The sequence below is a fragment of the Meleagris gallopavo genome, chromosome 24, assembly GCF_905368555.1.
Source record: "Meleagris gallopavo chromosome 24, MGAL_WU_HG_1.1, whole genome shotgun sequence".
Classification (NCBI taxonomy): domain Eukaryota; kingdom Metazoa; phylum Chordata; class Aves; order Galliformes; family Phasianidae; genus Meleagris; species Meleagris gallopavo.
In genome coordinates this window covers 266,556-285,317 of record NC_139427.1, presented here as the reverse complement: position 1 = coordinate 285,317, position 18,762 = coordinate 266,556, and the positions used below count along the sequence as shown (strand labels likewise).

The following is an 18,762-nucleotide window of genomic DNA, read 5'->3' as shown; positions in this document are numbered from 1 at the left end:
TCTGTAGTGGAGTTTTATTCAGCGCTGCCAAGGGAGATCCTGCTTTGCTCCCAGCAGACTGATCTGATTCTGCAATAACTTTCCTATTCCCCATTTCTTGCTTTCCTTCCCAGGGTGCTGTGGGGTGGGAGCTGCCATCAAATCACAGCCCCATCCCATAAAGGCTGAAGGAAGCACTGCCATGTGCTGCACATCCACTCGTTTTGCCCTAAGGCTTTGACTGGGAATGCTGGAATTCCAGTTTACATCAATTATTGCTTCATTTCAGCCATTTCTATTGACTTGTTTGGGTCAGGAGGGCAGAATCCTTCTGTGTACCCCTGCAAAACACCCTATTTTTAGCTCTGCTGTTATTTTGTCTGTTGTTTGACTTATCAACTAACCTAAACCATGCGATCAGCAGCTTGCTTCCTGTCATGCTGTCTGCATGTTCTGAGACAAATTCATCCTCCAGCAACACCAAAATATGTTCTTCCCTCTAGCAAACCTGCAAAATTGACTCTAAAGTCCCAAATCTTCTGCTGTGATACATCTTCCATGGAGGATTTGCATGGATAGAAAGGAATTTGCTGAACAGCCCTGTGCAGTATTCATATGGAACAACTGCACGTGTTAATAAGAGGTCTTGAAAGATCCCTCGGTATTAAATCTCTTGGAAAAAGGGCTGAAATCTCCCTTCTCTTGTGTGTTAGCAGATTTCATTGAACTGAACAGCCCGAAGTGGCGATTCCCAGTGCTGCACATCCTGGTGTTCTGTACCTACAGGGATGGAAAGCCTCAATCCAGAGCTGTCTGTGCTGTGAGCAGCTCTCACGCAATGCTCCTTCCAGACCTATTTCTGATGCTCCCAACAGATCCTAAGGAGAAAAAACAAACAAACAAGAGAGAGAGAAACAAACAAAACCAAGTCCTGGTGATGTGCATTCCCAAACCCGGAGCATTTTGATACCTGGTGGGACCTGGCAGCAGGATGGCTCTGTGTGTGTCTGCGGGCTGCCTGCAGGCACAGAGCATTGGGCTGAAGTGCACAGGTTTGGGTTGAAGCACTTGCTGCGCTGTTTCCTTTCCGGAGGGGAGGGAGGTGCAGTGTAGCATCCTGTTCACACAGGGCTTTTGTAAAAAAACAGATTTAAAAGAGAGAAGAAAAAAAAAAAAGTAAAAAAATCAAAGCGCATGACTCCACGACTCCCTTAAGCTCCCATTGCTTTCTACAGATAATATTAAGAGGAGGAAAAAATGATGCCCTACATTCAGGGCTCTCTGAGCTCAGCAGAAGCTGAGCTGGCTCCAGCTGCTAATTCATTTTTCAGAATTTAACCCAAATTGGCCTGATCAGGCTGTGAAATCAGGCTCCATCTCCTTTCTCGAGGGTGAATTCCTCATGGATTGAGGCCGTGATGGCAACTGTGTGCAGCTCAGTGCACCCTGGGTGGGCCAATGGGGATGTGACAGCACAGAACTGATGGCTGCATCCTCTTTCACGCCAGCTCCCCATGCTGCTCGTTCTGCTTCTCCTTGGGGCAACTTCCCCCTCTTACAGGGCCCCTACAGGAGGAGATGGAGGTTGCAGCTCCCCGTCACCCCCTTCTGCCCCAACACCCACAGCACTTCCCCAAGCAGCAGCTCCATTTTGCAGGCACCGCTGTTGCAAACCAGGTGCAAAAACCCTAAACCACCTTTGAGTCATAGAATCACAGCACGGCTGGGTTGGGAGGAACCTTACAGCCCACCCAACCCCACCTCCTACCGTGGGCTGATTGCCCCCCACCAGCTCAGCGTGCTCAGGGCTCCATCCACAGCCTCAGGGCACCTCCAGGGAAATGACCCTCTTGTCACCTGGGGATGCAGTCAGACATTGAAGGACGCTATCCTGCAGCTGTGGCTGCTTTGCTTTGCTGCCCAGCAGTGCATTTCCCAAAACCCTGGCCGAGTTCAGCCACTTCCCCAAATTCAGCCAACTGCAGCCCTGGGCTCCTGGTGTGGGTTGGGGCCACAGCACTGCGTCCCCACGCAAAGTGGAGCAAAAATTAAGGCAAAAGCAGCGCCTTGGCAAGAGGGGGAAGCAAGGCAAGAGCTTGGCGGGGCAGGAAAGGACTTTTATGGGGTTGCTTGCAGAGGAGGGAGGAGGAAGTACGTTGGCAAAGCAGCCGTCAGCGGGCCGTCACGCTGCGTTGGGGGATCAGACCCCAGGCAAAGGGTGGCCACGGGGCCGTCCGAGCTCCACTTCAGCCCTTCTCCAAACCTGCCCCCCCCTGGAGACCAAACGCCAAACCCTCCTGATCCATAATGTCCCTCAAGCTGCCACGGAACTGGGATTTCAACCTGAAAATGGATGCTGCCAAAATAGGTACCGTGAGTACTTCTTTATGCCATTCTTCAGCCTTCTTGGCCTTCTTGGGGTCTGTGGGGTGCTTGCGTCCAAGCCCTGCAGCCATTGCAGCTGCAGCCCAAACCCAACCCCCTTCTGGGTGTCGGCATGGGGACGCGGCCCTGGTGGCTGTGTTGGAGACAGCGCATGGTTTGCAAATGATCGGCGAGAAATGCTTTGCAAGAATCCCTTTGCAAGAATTGCTTTGCAAAGCTGCACTGCTGTGCAGTGGGAACACAGCTGGGATGGCCCTATGGTGTTGGGGACAGAGGGACACTGGCAGCATGGAGCTGCTGCCCACTGGAAATCCGGGTTTTGAGCCATTTGCTCCTTTTGCTCAAAGCCCATTTGCTCGTTTTGCTGAGCAAGTCTTGCAGGAGGCGGAGCGGTGCAGGTGGAGGAAGCATCCTTGCCCTTTCTCAGGTTTCTTCTCCCACCTGACGTCACCAATTTCCTCTCACCAGAGGTGTAGAGTCCCATGTGGCCTTGCTGAACGCTTTCCTGACTGTGCCCAGGCTTTGCACAGCTCACATCCACTGTGGGATCCATTGCAGGATGAAAACCACTTTGAAATATCCTGAGGAAGCAGTGAGAGGTCCCCATGTTGGGCTCTATGGCCAAAATATCACAGCATTTGGGTCAAACAGCAAAGGAGAAGAGTTTAGGGGTGAGGAAGGAGTGCATGAGTGTGTGCAGGCAGCAAAGCAAAGGTTCTTAATGGTGTCAAAACTTGGCCAAGGTGCACTTTGGTGGCTTCATTGACCCAGCAGTCTCTGCAGTTCTGAGTTCGTCTTACATTGCGCATCAGCTTGCAAGCTCATCTTGGCTGTATTTTCTTGCAAAGGCTGTTGGGACTTTTACCTGAAGCCACTTTGGCTGAGGCTGCCAAGCACTGCTCTGCACATGGCCCTGGACAAGGCAGCACTGGTCACCTAAAGCTGCACTGCAACACGAGGTGTGTGTGCAGGACCCTGAGAGCTCAGCTCTTTGCAGTGACTCTCATCGTATACTTTGGGGTGCCTGGTCCTCTGCCTGCAGGGATGTGACTCACGGGTGGAAAATCATCTCAAATGAGTCACCATTGCCTTGCTGGATCCTGGCTCTGTGCACTTCCCTCTGCATGTCACCAGTGGTGACCACAGCTTTGAGAGCCCTGGGACGGAGTGCTGAGTGCTGGGTGCTGTGTGCTTCCGCATGCTGAGATGTACACACACCATTTATTTCCATGAAAGAGAAAGCTTTGTTTGCAATTCTCATTGCAAAACCTTTTGTAGAAGGTTTGCTTCTGTTGGGTTTCATTGCACATCCCCAACATTCCATCCAATGGGGATGCTTGCACGAGATGAGGATTTGGAGCAGGGACCAGTGGTGATGTGGCACCACAGGGACACCTGCTGCAATGCCTCCTGCAAATGGCACTTTGGCAGAGCTCCTCTCTGCAATGCCCAGGGCTGGAGGAGGAGAAAGGCTGTTTGGAGGAAACATTCAGCTTTGAAGGCGGTTACTGCAGGAAACGCTTTGGGGAGCGCAGCGTTTGCTCTCAGCAAACTTTTTCCTACCAGGGATGAAGGGCTGCAAGCGCTGAGCCACCTTGGGAATAACTTCACCTCAACCCCACGTGAGATCTTCAGTGCTGACCACAGGAGGTAGAAATATGGAAAAGTGGTCAGGGAGGGACCCACAGCCTCGGTAGCTCTGGTTTTGTTTAAACAGAGGACTTTCTACTGGGCAAAAAATAGCAACACTGCTTGCAAAGCCAAGCTCCCCACAGCAGCTCCCATTGCACACCTCTGTGTGAACCCTGCAACCAAAGACTGCTCGTGCAGTGGGTACAAACAAGCCTGCAAAGCTCTCTTTTGTACTTAAGTCAGCCCAGAGCACAGGGAGAGGGAAAATACACCTGCACGTGTCATGCTCATGTATGTGAGGGATCATGGCTGGGCCACACATGGTTGCATGTCTGGTGTTTAGGAAGAGCTGATGAGAAAGCAAAGGGAACACAGTGTACTGCACTGTTCTGTCTGCATCAGGGAAGAAGGATGAAAATAGGAACAAATCGTATTTCCAGCAAGGTCTGGGCAATTTTAGCTCAGCAATTTAAGTCAGTGTAGCAGCAGCAGCAGCAAGGTCACTGCCTTGATGCAGAGCAGAGCACTGATGCTGTGGTGATGGGCCGAGAGAGAGACTGAAATCGTCAAAAAAAGGTAATCAAAAGTTCCCTTCTTCATAAAAGAGATGATTTTTCCTTGTCAATGCAATACCTGAGCTGGGGAAAATGAATAGAGCTGGCAGATGGGAACAGCTGAGTTGGGATAACAGCATCTCCCTGAACACCACTGCATCCCAAATTCCCATCAGCTCAGCTGTGAGCATGGACCCAAAACTCACTGCCCAGGAGAGGGTGGCAAATCCCTTTCAAAGGTCCCTGCTCACAGCGTCCCACGTCAGCACACGATGAGATATGAGCAGCACCCTCACCAAATATTGGAGGCTGATGTTTGTATTCACCATCCTTCTTTGGAAATGGATTTGCAATACTGTGGTGAGCCTGGAGTGCCCTATCCATGCTGAGCTCTGGACGATGATGGCAGAACTCAGAGAAGCTTCTTGCTCTAGGGGATTTTGGAAAGGGAAGTAGGGCGCAATCCTGATCTGCATCATCCCTGATGGATTTGCTAACCACACAGTGATAAATGCAAAATATTTTGCAGCTTCATGCTCCTCACGGGGTGCCTATGTAGTGCAATCCCAAATACCACCAGGCTGCAATGGCTAAGTGTTGATTTTCCATTTTTTGAAGCTTATCTTTTGCACAAGGCCAGGAATCCCCCAACACTAGCAGCTCTTGCTTTTGCAGCTCTGCTGACCGACTCAAGGGGAAAAGCATATGCTTGGGTTCAGAGCACTGGGTCAGCCACAGCTTCCCTTTATCACCATCACCATTAGCTTTAGCAGGGGAGATGTCAGAAGTGACCATGTGCAGAGCAGAGAAACTGAATTCCCCTGCAGTCACACATCTGGTTCTACCCTAAATGCTCCCCCTACATGGCTGGGTGGGCACTGGGGTCCTACAGTGCAAGTAAAACCCAAATTATCCCTCCCAGAAATGATTCTTCCTGAGGCATTTGCTATGCAGAAGCTTTTATAGAGGGGCCATGTGCTGATCCATGGCACAAGATGCATGGGAAACACCCATGCAGTAGCAGATGGGGACACTGCAGCAGGAGATGGGACAGCAGCAAATCCCCCCTTCCTCCCTTGGAAATTTCCAGTCTCATTGCAGGAGATCATCCCCTTCAGCAACATCACACAAAAGGCAAAACTTCATTTTCCAGGCAGTTGTGTTGCTGGTTTGTATTTTTTTGGGCCAGGCTGGATCACTCCGATCTCACAGCTGCAGCCTGTTTGGGGTGGGGATAAGAAAACACACACTCCCATTAGGGAGAAAGAAAAAAAAAAAAAGAAAAGAAAAAGCTTATGATTTTCTTCTTGCTTGCAAGACAATGACTCCTACGCAGGAAAAAGGAAGCACGGGCTGATAGATACTGCAGCCACTTCCTTTACAACTAGCTAGCCAGTTTGCTGGGTGCAAGCAAAGGAGCTGAGAGCTCTCACTGTTTGAATTGGGCTGGTGCCTCCATCCCCTCCATCCCCCAATCCTGTCCCCACAGCCCGCTCCAGGAGTGTGATGAGCGGTGAGGCCGTGACCCCCCAGCCTGGCCCCCCCAGCGCCATGGAGCGGCCGCTGAAGTTGGGTTGGCTGAAGAAGCAGCGCTCCATCGTCAAGAACTGGCAGCAGCGGTACTTCGTGCTGCGGGGCCAACAGCTCTACTACTACAAGGATGAGGATGACACCAAGCCGCAGGTAGGCTGGGGACTTGCTTTGCTCTTTGGGGATGGGGCTGGAGTTTGGTTTTAAAGAGGGTTTATTGCCTTGGGGTGGTAACAATGACGGGATATCCTTGTGAGGATCTTCATCCATGTGCTGAAATTCGTATGGTGCCCACAGGCATTGCCTGTCCTCCAGGACAACAGACGTAGGCCAGGGAGATGTGGCAGCTCTGTGTTTGGGGTGAGCACATAGGGCACATGAGATTGGAGCCATCTCATGGGGTGCTTGTAGGAGAAAGCAAGCAATCTTTTGGTCTTGAGACAGCCCTGATGGACCTCATGGCTGGGGTGGGAGATGGAGTGAGGGCCCCTCTGAGGAGAGAGATAAGGAAAGGAAATCTTTCTCCAGCCTTTCAGTTCGCATCCTATCCTGGCAGGAGGTTGGGCCACGTGGATGGGGTTTGTTCCTTGGCCCTCTTCCACCCTGCACAGCTGCAGGAAACCTGTCCACTGCCTGCTCCTTTCAGGGCTTGAAAGTTGCTGTGTTTGGATGGTTTTTGGATCTCCAAGAGATCACAGCATGCACACAACCCTGTGCACAATGCCTGCGATCCCCACTGCAGCATGATGTAGGTGTCTGCACCCAATGTCCCCAGCCCTGCCAGCACACCAGTGTTTGGGTCTCTTTTGGGGCTGCAATGAGCCCTCTGTGCCACCCACCCAAACTATTGCTCAGGGGATGTGTTGGAATACAGTTGCTGGGAGGAAATCAGCTTGTTTTCCCAATGTATGTGGATAATTTCAACTGCGTTCTCCACACTGTGAGAATTTTCACCACCATCTTTTGCTTGTTCTGGGGGAAAGAGCCTCCTTTTTGCCAGAAGAGATGTTCACTGTGCGAATTGGTGCCAGTAGCAAAAACAATTCCAAGCTAACAAAATTCCAAAGGGGAAAATGATCAGCGGACCCTGGGGGTGAAACAAGGGGCAGAGGTGATGGGATGCATACCCTGTTTACGGCTTTTTCCCCTCTCAGAGGTGTTTGGGAGGAGCTGTTTCCCCAGCTCTAAATAGAAATGTAGAAACTGAAAGTGCTGTATCAAAGCTGATTGCTGCTGATAGTGCTTTCAGCAGCCCTCCTCATCGGCACACCTCGCTTCAAGCTGTTCCCACCAGCATTCAGCTCGATGCCACCACATTCGGGGCTCTTGGAGAACTGACGGTTGAATCCTCGCTGCCCATAGGAACCCAACAGCTTTCAGAAGCCTGAAATTAGGGAGAAAATCACTATTTCTGCCTCTGTAGGCTGCCAGTGCTGACTCATACACCCACTCCATCCCACGCGCCCTGTCTGCTCCCCACCCATCGCCTCCCACAGTGACCGAGCTGTTGGCTCTGTTCATTTGTGAAAGGAAGAACCAAAGGAAACAGCTGTTTTCTGCTTTGCTTTTTTTTTTTCCTTTCTTTTTCTCAATTTTCTTCTTTTTTCTCTGCTCCTCTCTTGTAAACTTTTTCCGTTTTGTTTTTAAGTGGCACTGCATTAAAAGAAGAAATTTCCTGTTCCAGTGCAGCAAAAAGAGGCTCTCTATGCATTGTCATGTCCCTTCTCCTTTGCACTTTCTTCCTCTATCCCCAACAGGGGTTAAAAAAACATGAGAAAGGAGAAAAACATGAGAGGGGAGGAAAAAACGAAAGAGGAAATCAAACAGTGCTCTCACTCTGAAAACAACTTCATCAGAAAAACTGGCATTTAAGAAGTGTTTCTTATTGCTTGAAGTCATTTTACATATACACATATATGTATTTGTGTGTGTATATATACATATATATGTATATATGCATCCTTTATTAAGTTATTTTGAAGATATATATATGTATATATAAAGGAGGTGCCATCCCAGGAGATGTTCAGGAAAAGAGTAGATGTGGCACCTGGGGACGTGGTTTAGTGGGCATGGTGGGGGTTTGTTGGGGTTGGACTGGATGATCTTGTGTTTTCTTCCAACCTTAATGATTTTATATATATATATATACACACATGTATTTTTAATGAGAAATGCAATGAAAAACTCAGTTCCTGCAATCTGTCTCAAACAAGGGAGTCTGATGCCCAGGGCTGACACTACCTCGTGTCACCTCTCAGAGGTGGGACGTGGGGATTGGCAGCTCCTGCTCTGCTTGGTCCTAGGGCTGCCTGTCTCTCCAGGGAAGCACCATCAAGGAGGTGGCTAGCAACCCAGAGGAAGGAGGGAAATTTATCTTTGAAATTATCCCAGGTGAGAACGCTTCCTTCTCTTTCACTGCATGCTTGTTGGGATGGACTGGTAGCCCCAAACCATTTGGGCACGTCATTGCGCCTGCCCCTTCCCTCCCATTTCTTTTCAACACCTCCCCCAGCACTGCATAAAAAAACGTCTTCCTTTCAACATCCACATGCTGGAACATCCCATGTTGTTACATTAAGCACTTTCTGTTCCCTTCTTAAAGCTTCGGCGAGGTCAAAACATTAGAGAGCTGCTTCCTTTCACAGCCAAGCAGACGTTATTAGGGAAACTGGGAGCCAAAAATATTCAGCAAAGACAAGACGAATTTGCCATTCCTATCCCAACCTTCACTATACATGGTCTATAACTGCTTTTTGCAGGGCTCTCTGGAGACCAGAACCGGGCTGGGCAGGACACCTGTGTGCTCATGGCCAGCTCCCAGTCCGATATGGAGGAATGGGTTAAATCCATCCGACGGGTGCTGGGTTCAACCTCAGGAGGTAACAGGCAGTGGGATCAGCTCTTGGAGGGATGGTTTCATAGCATATCACATTCCATGCTGCTGCTGAGCAAGGGTTTCAAAGCTGGGCTCCTAATTCCAAGAAAATGGGACGTGCAATGCTTTAGAGACCTTCCTTGAGGCTGGACCTCATGGTGTTGGTCTGCTGCAGAGTTAAGCAAATGGCCATCAGATTCCCCTGCTGCTTTCAACATCTTTTGGGAGCTTCTTCATTGCCCCGTTGACTCCAGAAATTGTCATTCTTGAGAACAACTCCATTCCTTCCTATTGAAGGATCCTATTCCTAGTTCCCCTTCCCACTCAATCATGGTTCAGTGAGATTCAATGAATCAGTGATAAGGCACTGAAAAAAATCTCACCTTTTCACTGCCAGTTTTCCTTCTTTGCTTTTCCCTTTGCCTTCCTCTGCCCGGTCCTCCTTACTCCATTCTCTCTGCAGACTCTGCCTTGGGCACACCATCACCTCTCCCATGTGATAGATCCTCACTTGTGGTCAGGGAGGGATCAGACAAAACCCATCAGAAGAGCATACCTTGAAATTGCCACTGTGGGCAATGCCCACAAGGGAAGCAGCAAAGCTCACTCCAGCCACTCTTCCTATATAGATAAATTACCCCCTTCCTATAAGGGAGAATTATCCAGACTTTTCCTATAAGGATGAACACCTACAAGCAAGGTCCAAGCAGGGCTGCAAGCCCCTACAGCTCTTTTGCAAAAGAAACAACAGTCCTGAGCCTCTCCTCCTCGTCTCCATGCTTCGTGTTGACCATTTATACCATTTTTCATACAGATTGTGCCCTGTGCTGCAGCTCTACAGGCACCATGCAGCTCTGATCTCCCGTAGTTTCCCCTGAATAGATATCACAGCAGTTTTGAGGCTGGTTTCATTTGCAATCCAGATGTTTTCTATCTCTAAACTGGTGCTGTGCCCCAGGGTTGGCAGCAATGTGCAGCTGAAATGAGGATTCTTTGAGCCAGGTGGGTATTGCCCCTCCTGGCTCTAATAATGACAACTCAACAGCTGATCCTTGCTTAAGCTTCAGAGGCTGCTGGGCTTCTTCCAGCCAGATAAAGTGATCTTACATGATGGGAAATGTAAATTTATAGTAGTACAAGAGCTCTGGGGACAGCAGAGAAGTCAGGCACTGCAGAGCTGCATTTTATGCCAACATAAAGATGAACAGACCCCAAAACTTCATGCTGTGTGTTTTTGGCATCAAGGCAAGGTGTGCTTTTAAAACACAGTGAAGGTGTTGGATTTGCTTCTATTGTGCACAATGACAGATTTATATTCATTATTTATAACTGTAAGCAGCTCCCTTATAAACAAAACACCCCACAGCCAGGCAGGTGCAGACAAGTTTGTGGTTCCAGATGAGGGTGCATACTTGCAGTTTCCTGGTTTGGAAGAAGCACAGGAACCATTTCAGCCTTCAGAGCGTGCAGTGAATGCACTACAAAACCATAGCAGAAGACCACAGGACCATTTGTCATTACCCCAAAGCCAGGACAAGCTGGGATTCTTGTGCTGGGGCTCCAAGGAGGAAGAGCTGGGATGCAGGCTGCTGCCTCCTCACCTTTGAGCTCTTCTTTTTCCGTGAGTTCAGGAGGAAAAAGCCTTTGCTCCGAAGGAAAGGTACCGCCTGCTGCAGAACATTGCTTCAGTGCACTGAGAGGGAAAGGGGAGGTTCAGGCTGGGTGTTAGGAACAATTTCTTCTCTAAAAGAATGGTAGGGCACTGGCACAGGCTGCCCAGGGAGGCGGTCAGGAGCTGTGGAGATGTGGCACTTGGGGACATGGTCAATAATGGGGATGGGTTGGGGTTGGACTTGGAGACCCTGGTGGTCTTTGCAACCTTAATGATTCCGTAATTATACAATTTATTCATTTTGGGAATATAATTGTTTGGAGGATGTCCCATTTTGCTGTTATTTCTCTGGGAGCACTTCCCTGCGCGCCCTCAGCTTGCACAGCTCTTGGAAGCTTTCACTTTTAGGAAGAAGTGCTGCTGTCCCCTTTGCACACAGCGCTGAGCACCTCAAGCAAAGCTCCTCTAACCCCAGTGTCCTCTCCCTAGCGGTGTTTGGCCAACGCTTGGCAGAGACCATGGCCTACGAGCAGAAGTTTGGGCAGCACCAGGTGCCCATCCTGGTGCAGAAATGTGCCGAGTTCATCCGGGAGCACGGGGTGAATGAAGAGGGCATCTTCCGCCTCCCCGGCCAGGACAACCTGGTGAAGCAGCTCAGGGATGCCTTTGATGCTGGGGAAAGGCCATCATTTGGCAGGTAATGTTGATTCCCTCTTTCCTGCTCAGCTTGCACCCCAAAATCTGGGGAAAAGTGGCCTGGCTCCCCTGCAGGAACTCAGCAGTGCACTGATGGAGACTTGGGGCCAGCAGAAGGGTTCAGCACACAGAGAGGGGCTCCCCTCAAAAGGATTATTATGGGAGATGGATGCAGATCTGAGGGAGGAGTTTAGGGATGCTGGAGAGCCACACAATGAGTGTTGTTCCAGCCAGCAAAGAAGGCAAAGGGAAGAGCCTACAAAGCGCATAGCTAAAGACAGAGGTTTAGGGAAAGAAGAGCAAGAAGAGCAGTGCAAATACGTTCAGAGAATACCCTAAACCTCACAGAATAATTTCTTCTCTGACAGCCCATTGGCTTGGAACTTTCCCCCTGCTGCTTTTCCCACAGAGAAATAAGAGAGAGATTTTGGCTGCTCAAAAGCTGCCTCCTCCCAAATCCCTTCCTCTGCCGGGCTGAGAGGGAAAAGCAAATCCCCTAAAGCCAAGAGAGCCCCCTGGTGCTGCCTGTATCCCCCAGGGAGGCAGTGTTTGCTGCTTTCGAAGCGTAACAATCCCAGCCCTGCATGTTGCAGCTGATTATTTCTTGCTTTCTGTGTCCCCGAGTCCCGTTACAACCTGTAGGGGGTCATAGGAAGGTGAAGCTTTTTTTTTTTTTTTTTTTTGAATAATAGTGTTTTGCAGCAAGGGAAGTTGGCACTGCTCCTCGGACCTGCCACATTAACCCTACAGGGCTCAGATGAGCATCACTGCAGCACTCCCTGTGCACTTCACATAAAATATCTTCAGCAAGGCCAGTAAAGGGGTTTCCAGAAAGGTGAATGCTGCGAGGTGCTGGGTTTGCAGCCGGTTTGGGTTTGCACTGGCACACACAAAGCACAGCACGACTGGGTGGGGAGCCTTAGAAAACTGTTGGTGCAGCCCAGGCATCCAGGATATCTATTGGTAGGCCCTACAAAAATGTGGCTCTGAAAAAATTCCTCTGTGATTCTGCGGGTTCGTTTAGAAACCCCAACCAATCCTAAAAATAAATGACCTGCGGGATTTTTGCTAGAAGTTTATAAGAGTTTAAGCAACTTCAAGGTAGGTCAAATGAGAGACTTACTGTCTTGACAGTGTCCTTTTGACATAATGTAAACTACATGGTATGCAAAGCTGCAAACATCTGGCCCGGCAGAACATCTTCAGTAATTGCTGTTAATCTTCCAAACCCCAGGCAATGCAGAGTGGGGAGCTCCTGCCAAACGTGTGAATGCCTGCAGACTGGGTTTGCATGCAAAATTCAGCGCAGGCTGGGGACGTGCAGCAGGGAAAATCTTCGCCAAGCAGATTATTTGGCCAACTGGGGCCATTCCCTGACTTGGGGTGCCCTGTGAGCTGCTACTGGCTTTTTGTTGCTCCCTGTTTGTAGTTCTGCACCTCATGCATCTATACACAAAGCATGGAGCAGGGATTGCTCACCGGCTGGGTTTGAGTCTCACCTTTGGCTTTGCAGGGACACGGATGTGCACACTGTGGCCTCTCTGCTCAAGCTGTACCTACGGGAGCTTCCTGAGCCAGTTGTGCCATGGATGCAGTATGAGGACTTCCTGCTCTGTGGCCAAACACTGGACGTGGACCAGAAAAAGGTACAGAAGTGCATTCGTTTCTCTCCTTCTGGACTTAAAATGAAAGCTTAGGTTTCCATAGCAGATCTAAGAGCATGACAGCAGCTCATGCAGCTGCTGTCCTGTGGCGGAGGGCTCCAGGTAGCAGCAAGAATGGGAGCAGGGGTGTGGGTGAGAGTCAGATGAGTGAAATGCAATGAGAGCTGCCCTGTCCTAATGCTGTGTTTGGGTGGAAAAGCAAGAAGGTACTCATGGACACTGCTCCTCTGCACAAGAAAATGAGACAGAGAGCATCCCCAGTCTTTGCTGGGTCTCCCTAAGAAATGGCATTGCCACAGTTGCATGCAAATGCCAGGAGGTGACACCACACAGGGATGGCTGGAGCAACACAGAGCCTCTCTTCAACCCATGTACGTCCGTGCATCTTCACAAAGCTGTTCCTTAACTTGCATTTAGGGGCATCAGGACCTCCTGAAGCAGCTGTCTCTTCTTCCCAGAGACAACTACAACCTCCTCAGCTACATCTGCAGGTCAGTCTTTTGCATCAGATACAAACAGCTCCAATTAGATGTTGGTGAGGAGGAATATCACCCTAAAGATTGAGGTTGACTCCCCATCAGCCACTAGATCTTGACTTTTAAGAGTTTCCACCATTGGGCTGAACATCTCAAAGATATCTGAGTGTGAATGCATACAAACTCACTTATGAACTCCTGAGAATAAAAACACAAAGCCTTTTTATCACAAAGCCTTGCACAATGAAGCAGCCAGCTTTCACCCTGAGTGATGTGTGATTTTTCTCTGGTTGTTAAATATCAGATGGATTTTTCCCCTTTTTTCTGTTTTTTGGGGGATGTGTTGGTCATCACATGGCGGTTTTCTTACTGCCACCACCAAGACCCAGCTCCAGCATACATTTGTAAGGCACTTACATTCTTCTATCCTTGGGAATTAGAGGGTGAGAACAGAGTAATTGGGTATCTAAGGTATCTCAGACTTTTGTATAGTCTTCTTTCTCTGATTGGAAATGCTTGCCCTTGGGTCCTGATAGGTTTCTATATGAAATACAGCTGAACTCTGGCGTCAACAAGATGAGCGTGGATAACCTGGCAACAGTGATTGGAGTGAACCTCATCAGACCCAAGATGGAGGATCCTGCAACTATTATGAGAGGTGAAAGTGACTCCTGCAATAATTGATGTCTTTTTGATATACTGAAGTACAAATTTGCACCCACAAACTGGAAAATGAAAAACCTGAAATTAAATACTTTCTAACCTAAGGAATTGTGTATTCCCTCTGTGGATTCCATGCAATTCAGGAATTTGGTGAATTTTGCTTAGAGTAGAGAGGTGTGAAATACTTAGAAAAACAAGTGAAACTCGGAGAGTCTCTGATTTCTTCCAGGCACGCTGCCAATCCAGAAAGTGATGACCGTGATGATCAGCAACCATGCAGACCTTTTTCCCCCATCCAAGGACGTGCCGCCCTCCCCAACAGCCCAACAGAATGACAAGAAAACCCCCATCCTGCGCAGCTCCGTGGGCTGGGACTCTGCAGAGGACTCCACGTTGCCCAGGGCAGAGAGCTCAGTCCAAAGGCAAATGGTAAGGGTAGAGCCTTGGGGAATAAAACCGGAGCCCAATACATGGCTGGTTAATGATTATGGGATCAAATGGGTCAGCAAGCCATATGAGGGCTTGCTATTTATAGGATAAAGAACTGTAACTGTCATCCCTGGAAACAGATCTGGAAAACAAGCTCTTTCCTCTGGAAAACTTACTGTTCTTGGAAAAATGATTCTTTTACCTAAAGTTTTTTTAGTTAAAAGGCAAAAGAGATGAAACTTTTTCCATTTGTGTTGGTGATGTGAAAACATTGAGGGGTAAAGTCTTTTCTCAGAAAGAAATAACCGCAGCAGAGAACTCTTCTTAATGGAAAATGCAACGTAATCCAAAATGGAGTCACGGAGTGCCTCGGGCTGGGAGGGACCTCAAAGCCCACCCAGTTTCAACCCCTGCCGTGGGCTGGTTGCCCCCAGGCAGATCAGGTTGCCCATCCACAGCTTCTCTGGGAGCAGTGCCAGGGCCTTACCAGCTGATAAAAATCAATTCTTATGGACAAGCTGTGGCCATTCCTGCTGCGTGAGTCACCGTGCCCTTTGTCAGTATTGAGGTCTCTGCAGTCACTGCCCACGAGCAAAATGAGACAGTCCTAATGCTTCCACTCTGTTTGCAGAAAGACAACCCAAGTGCCAGCTGTGCTCCTGGGCGGGCTGTGAGCTCACGTGCACCCAGCGAAGATGGTGTGCAACCATCCAAAGATACACTGGGAATGTGGAAAATGCAAGCAAGGAAAAGGACTCAGACTTTACCTAACAGAAAATCCTTCCTGACTGCTGCATCTCCAGGGGAGAAAGGCAGCAATGACAGGAACGACATATTTAACAATGACTTCTGGAAAGGCTCCACGCAGAGCAACCCACGTTCTGTGCTCACTGAAGGACATAAGAGAACGTTATCTCATGATCTTTTCAAGCTGCTCGACCTTCACCGGGCTTCAACTTACGACAGCGTGCCCACCTCCCATGTGGAAAGCAGCAGCTCCAGCCCCAGTCCTGCCAGCAGCTGCTCCGATAAGGAATTCCAGCCCTGCCCCAGCCCCTGCCATCAGCCCCCGGAGCCAACCAGCCCTGCCAGCAGCCCTTCCGAGGTGTTCCAGCCTGCTCCAGAGAGCAAGGAGTCCCTGCAAAACATGGTCCTGAAGCTGCAGAGAGAAATGGATGCGCAAAAAGAGACCTACGAGGAGCAGATTAAAAGGTAACATGCTGCCATGCGCTGCTCCAAGGGTTGATAACATCTTTATTGCAGCAGCAGAACCGCATAGGATTATTTACCAGTAATACCCTACAGCATATAACAGCAATGACCAGTGATAACATACAGCGTTATAGAACATTATCTCAAATTCAATTCTGTGTGCTGTGCTCTCATGACTTAGTAGTGTGTTACTGCATTGTTGACATTCTATAGTTCTTATTACATCATTGTATGGTACTATAATATTTCTGCAATAATTACATAGTCATATTTATCGTTATTATACTATTATAGAATCATAGAACTGTTTGAATTGGAAGGGACCTAAAAGCTCATCTCCTCCAAACCCCTGCAAGGAACAGAGAAACCCACAGCTTGATCAGTTGCTCAGCCATGTCCAGCCTGACTTTGGGTGTCTCCATGGATTGGCATGCATCACGTCTCTGGCAACCTGTGCTAGTGCCTCACTGCCCTTACTGCACTATCCAGAATTCAACAGCAGTATTATTACTGCATCCAGTGGTTGTAGCCATCACTGTTACTACAGTTTCACATACTGTTATCATATCATTATTTACCTCATATCTTGATTGCTTGCACTGAGATGCATCCGGTGATGATCAGGGGATCAGGACAGCACCTCTAGCTTGCTTTACTGCTTAACAACAGAGAGGTCAGAGTCCTGGAGAGTCAAACTCTCACTTCTCAGCTCTCTTCTGCTCCAAACCTTTGTGTTCTGTTTCTCTCTCCAGCCTCGAGAAGGAAAACTACGACGTTTGGGCCAAAGTGGTGAGGCTGAACCAGGACATTGAAAGGGAGAAGAAGAAGTCTGAGGAGCTGGAGCTGAAACTGAAGAACATGGAGCGCTTGCAGGAGGACTTGGAGAAGAAAAACAAGATGCTTGAGGAGGAGATAAAAACCATTGCTAAATCCAGGAGCAAAAGTGATGCCAAAACCAACTAGGAGAAGACATCCAGCTGTGCACAAACATAAAATGCAGCTGCACAAATCCAAAGGAATTGCCAAGCAGGACCAGAGTCAGGGACTTGTGTTGTCCAGTGCCCTGCGACTGGCTGTGGGCTTGTGCGGAGGAAGGAGCCTGGAATTTAGAGGCTGGTTTGTGCTCTGAAACAGGAAATTTCCATAATACTGTTTAGCTTTTTCTTGTGTGTTTTTTCAAGTCCTCTTTCAGCTGCTCAAGTTACCTGTAGAACAGGCCGATACCTCTTGCTGCTCAATCAGAACATCTTGCACACAAAAAATCAAAGCAATGAGTCCTTCCTGCCAGCCAGCTGGCTCTGTATTGGAGACACCAGCAGTGCTTCTGAGTGAACAGAGCATCCCTAAATCCTGGAGCTGGGAAGATGGAAAACACCCAAAGGCTTGGGTGGCACAGCCCATCTCACCACATGCCTGGATGCTGGGCTGCAAATGCTGTCAGCAACACAACCAAGACATTTGCATCAACATATGCACTTGGTTATTGCTCTTATAGAGCAAGAGAAGCCCAGACAGCTTGCTGGGTCCATCAAGAAACCTCGTGCCCCATCCCTTGTTGTGCTGTGCAAGACTCAATGATAAGAAGGCTCCAGCTGTGAAATCACAACAATCACAACTTCTTCAGTTAAATTGCTCTTCACTTATTTTAACTTGCTAATTCTTACAGCCATGTGTATATGAACCCATCATGGTTGCTGTTGAGACTTTGGAGTTTCACACACCCATACATGGAGCTCTCTATCTTTCATTATTTCATCAGGATTCTCTTGGCCTCTTGGTGCAACCCACTGATGATGCTGGGTCTCTGCCCATCACTTGCTGCCATTGGCATGAGGACTAATCAACATGGCTAATTGTAAACGTGTTGCTTTGGCTGCTTGCTTTCGCACTGCCTGCCAATGAGTCACCACGTTGCTGCTGAAGGTTTTGGTGTAGGAAAAATAGAACAAGACCCTGGAACCCTTCACACATTGATATTCAGAAGGGTGACCCACAACACACAGCCTCAGCCCAGCCTCCGTGAGTACAGAAAGGGGATCAGCAGGAGTTATCAACAAAGAATTGTAGGACTAAATGCACTCTTTTGTGCCAAGCACAATGCAAATGGATTGCTGTTACTGAGGACTTGAAGTGAAAGTTCAGCTCCAGACAGGCTGCAGAACTGCTTGGCAGAGATCTGCAAAGGAAAAAGAACTGAAGAGAGAAAGAGATGCAGAAGAGACTGTGAAAAGAGAAAGATGGGAGTGGGAAAGTGTTTGTAGAGAATAAAAGCCATTATTGGGTATATAGCTCTTGCTGTGGCGGAGTTCTGTAGCCCTGAAGCTGACAACTCCTTAGGCTCAAGCTCAGGCATAGTGCATGTATTGAATCTGTCCTTGCTCAGCCATGGATGGAGAATCCAGGTGAAGGAAATGCGTGTAAGAGTTGAGCTGCATTTAGGAGCCTGACCCATAAACAGAACATGCCCATGACAAACTCAGACTCTGCGTGGTTTTCCTTGCCTTAGGGTCCCCATAGGTTACAAAGCCTCACAGTGCCCAATTCAAGTAATTCACGCATGGAGGTGCTGCAAAATCACAGTGCTCACCTCACAATGGAGGGTGCCCAGTGCAAATCAACCCATAGATAAGGTTCTCTGCCCCTGCTATCAACAATCTGATCAACATTTCAGGTCTGAAACTCAGTAATTCAGAAATTATGGAATCACAGAAGGGTTTGGGTTGGAAAGGACTTTGAGCCCACAGAGCATTTTGCTTCCATTCTTTTCTGAGAGATTTCAGATTACTTCAGGAGTGCTACTTCAGCATTTAAATAATATTTTACCTTTATAGAGAGCTTGTTAAGAAGAGAAATTGGATTGTTTAGCCTGGCGAAGAGGAAACTCAGGGGAGACCTTATCAGTCCCTACAACTTCCAGGAAGGAGGTGGTAGTGGTGAGGAGGGAATAGGATGAGAGATGATGGCCTTAGGTTTTGCTGGGGAAGGTTTAGTTTGGATATCTCAAAAATTTCTTGCCAGGAAGAGTGGAAATGCACTGTCACAGCTGCCCAGA

At 48.7% G+C, this 18,762-nt stretch overlaps 1 protein-coding gene across 2 annotated transcripts; it reads left to right on the top strand.

Annotated features, from left to right (window-relative positions):
* Positions 1-2,012: 2,012 nt before the first annotated feature.
* Positions 2,013-17,998, top strand: ARHGAP25 (Rho GTPase activating protein 25). Of its 2 annotated transcripts, XM_003212378.5 has the most exons (11): positions 2,013-2,347; positions 6,040-6,233; positions 8,387-8,474; positions 8,843-8,962; positions 11,060-11,267; positions 12,780-12,912; positions 13,348-13,421; positions 13,943-14,064; positions 14,299-14,498; positions 15,130-15,710; positions 16,463-17,998. In XM_003212378.5, exons 1-11 carry the CDS (start codon positions 2,287-2,289, stop codon positions 16,671-16,673), a joined length of 1,992 nt encoding a protein of 663 aa, XP_003212426.2. In that variant the 5' UTR covers positions 2,013-2,286; the 3' UTR covers positions 16,674-17,998. The 2 variants fall into 2 exon arrangements, with proteins under 2 accessions (XP_003212426.2, XP_085099055.1); XM_085242929.1 differs by lacking the exons at positions 2,013-2,347; positions 6,040-6,233; positions 8,387-8,474; positions 8,843-8,962 and adding an exon at positions 9,100-10,618.
* The last annotated feature ends 764 nt before the right edge of the window (positions 17,999-18,762 follow it).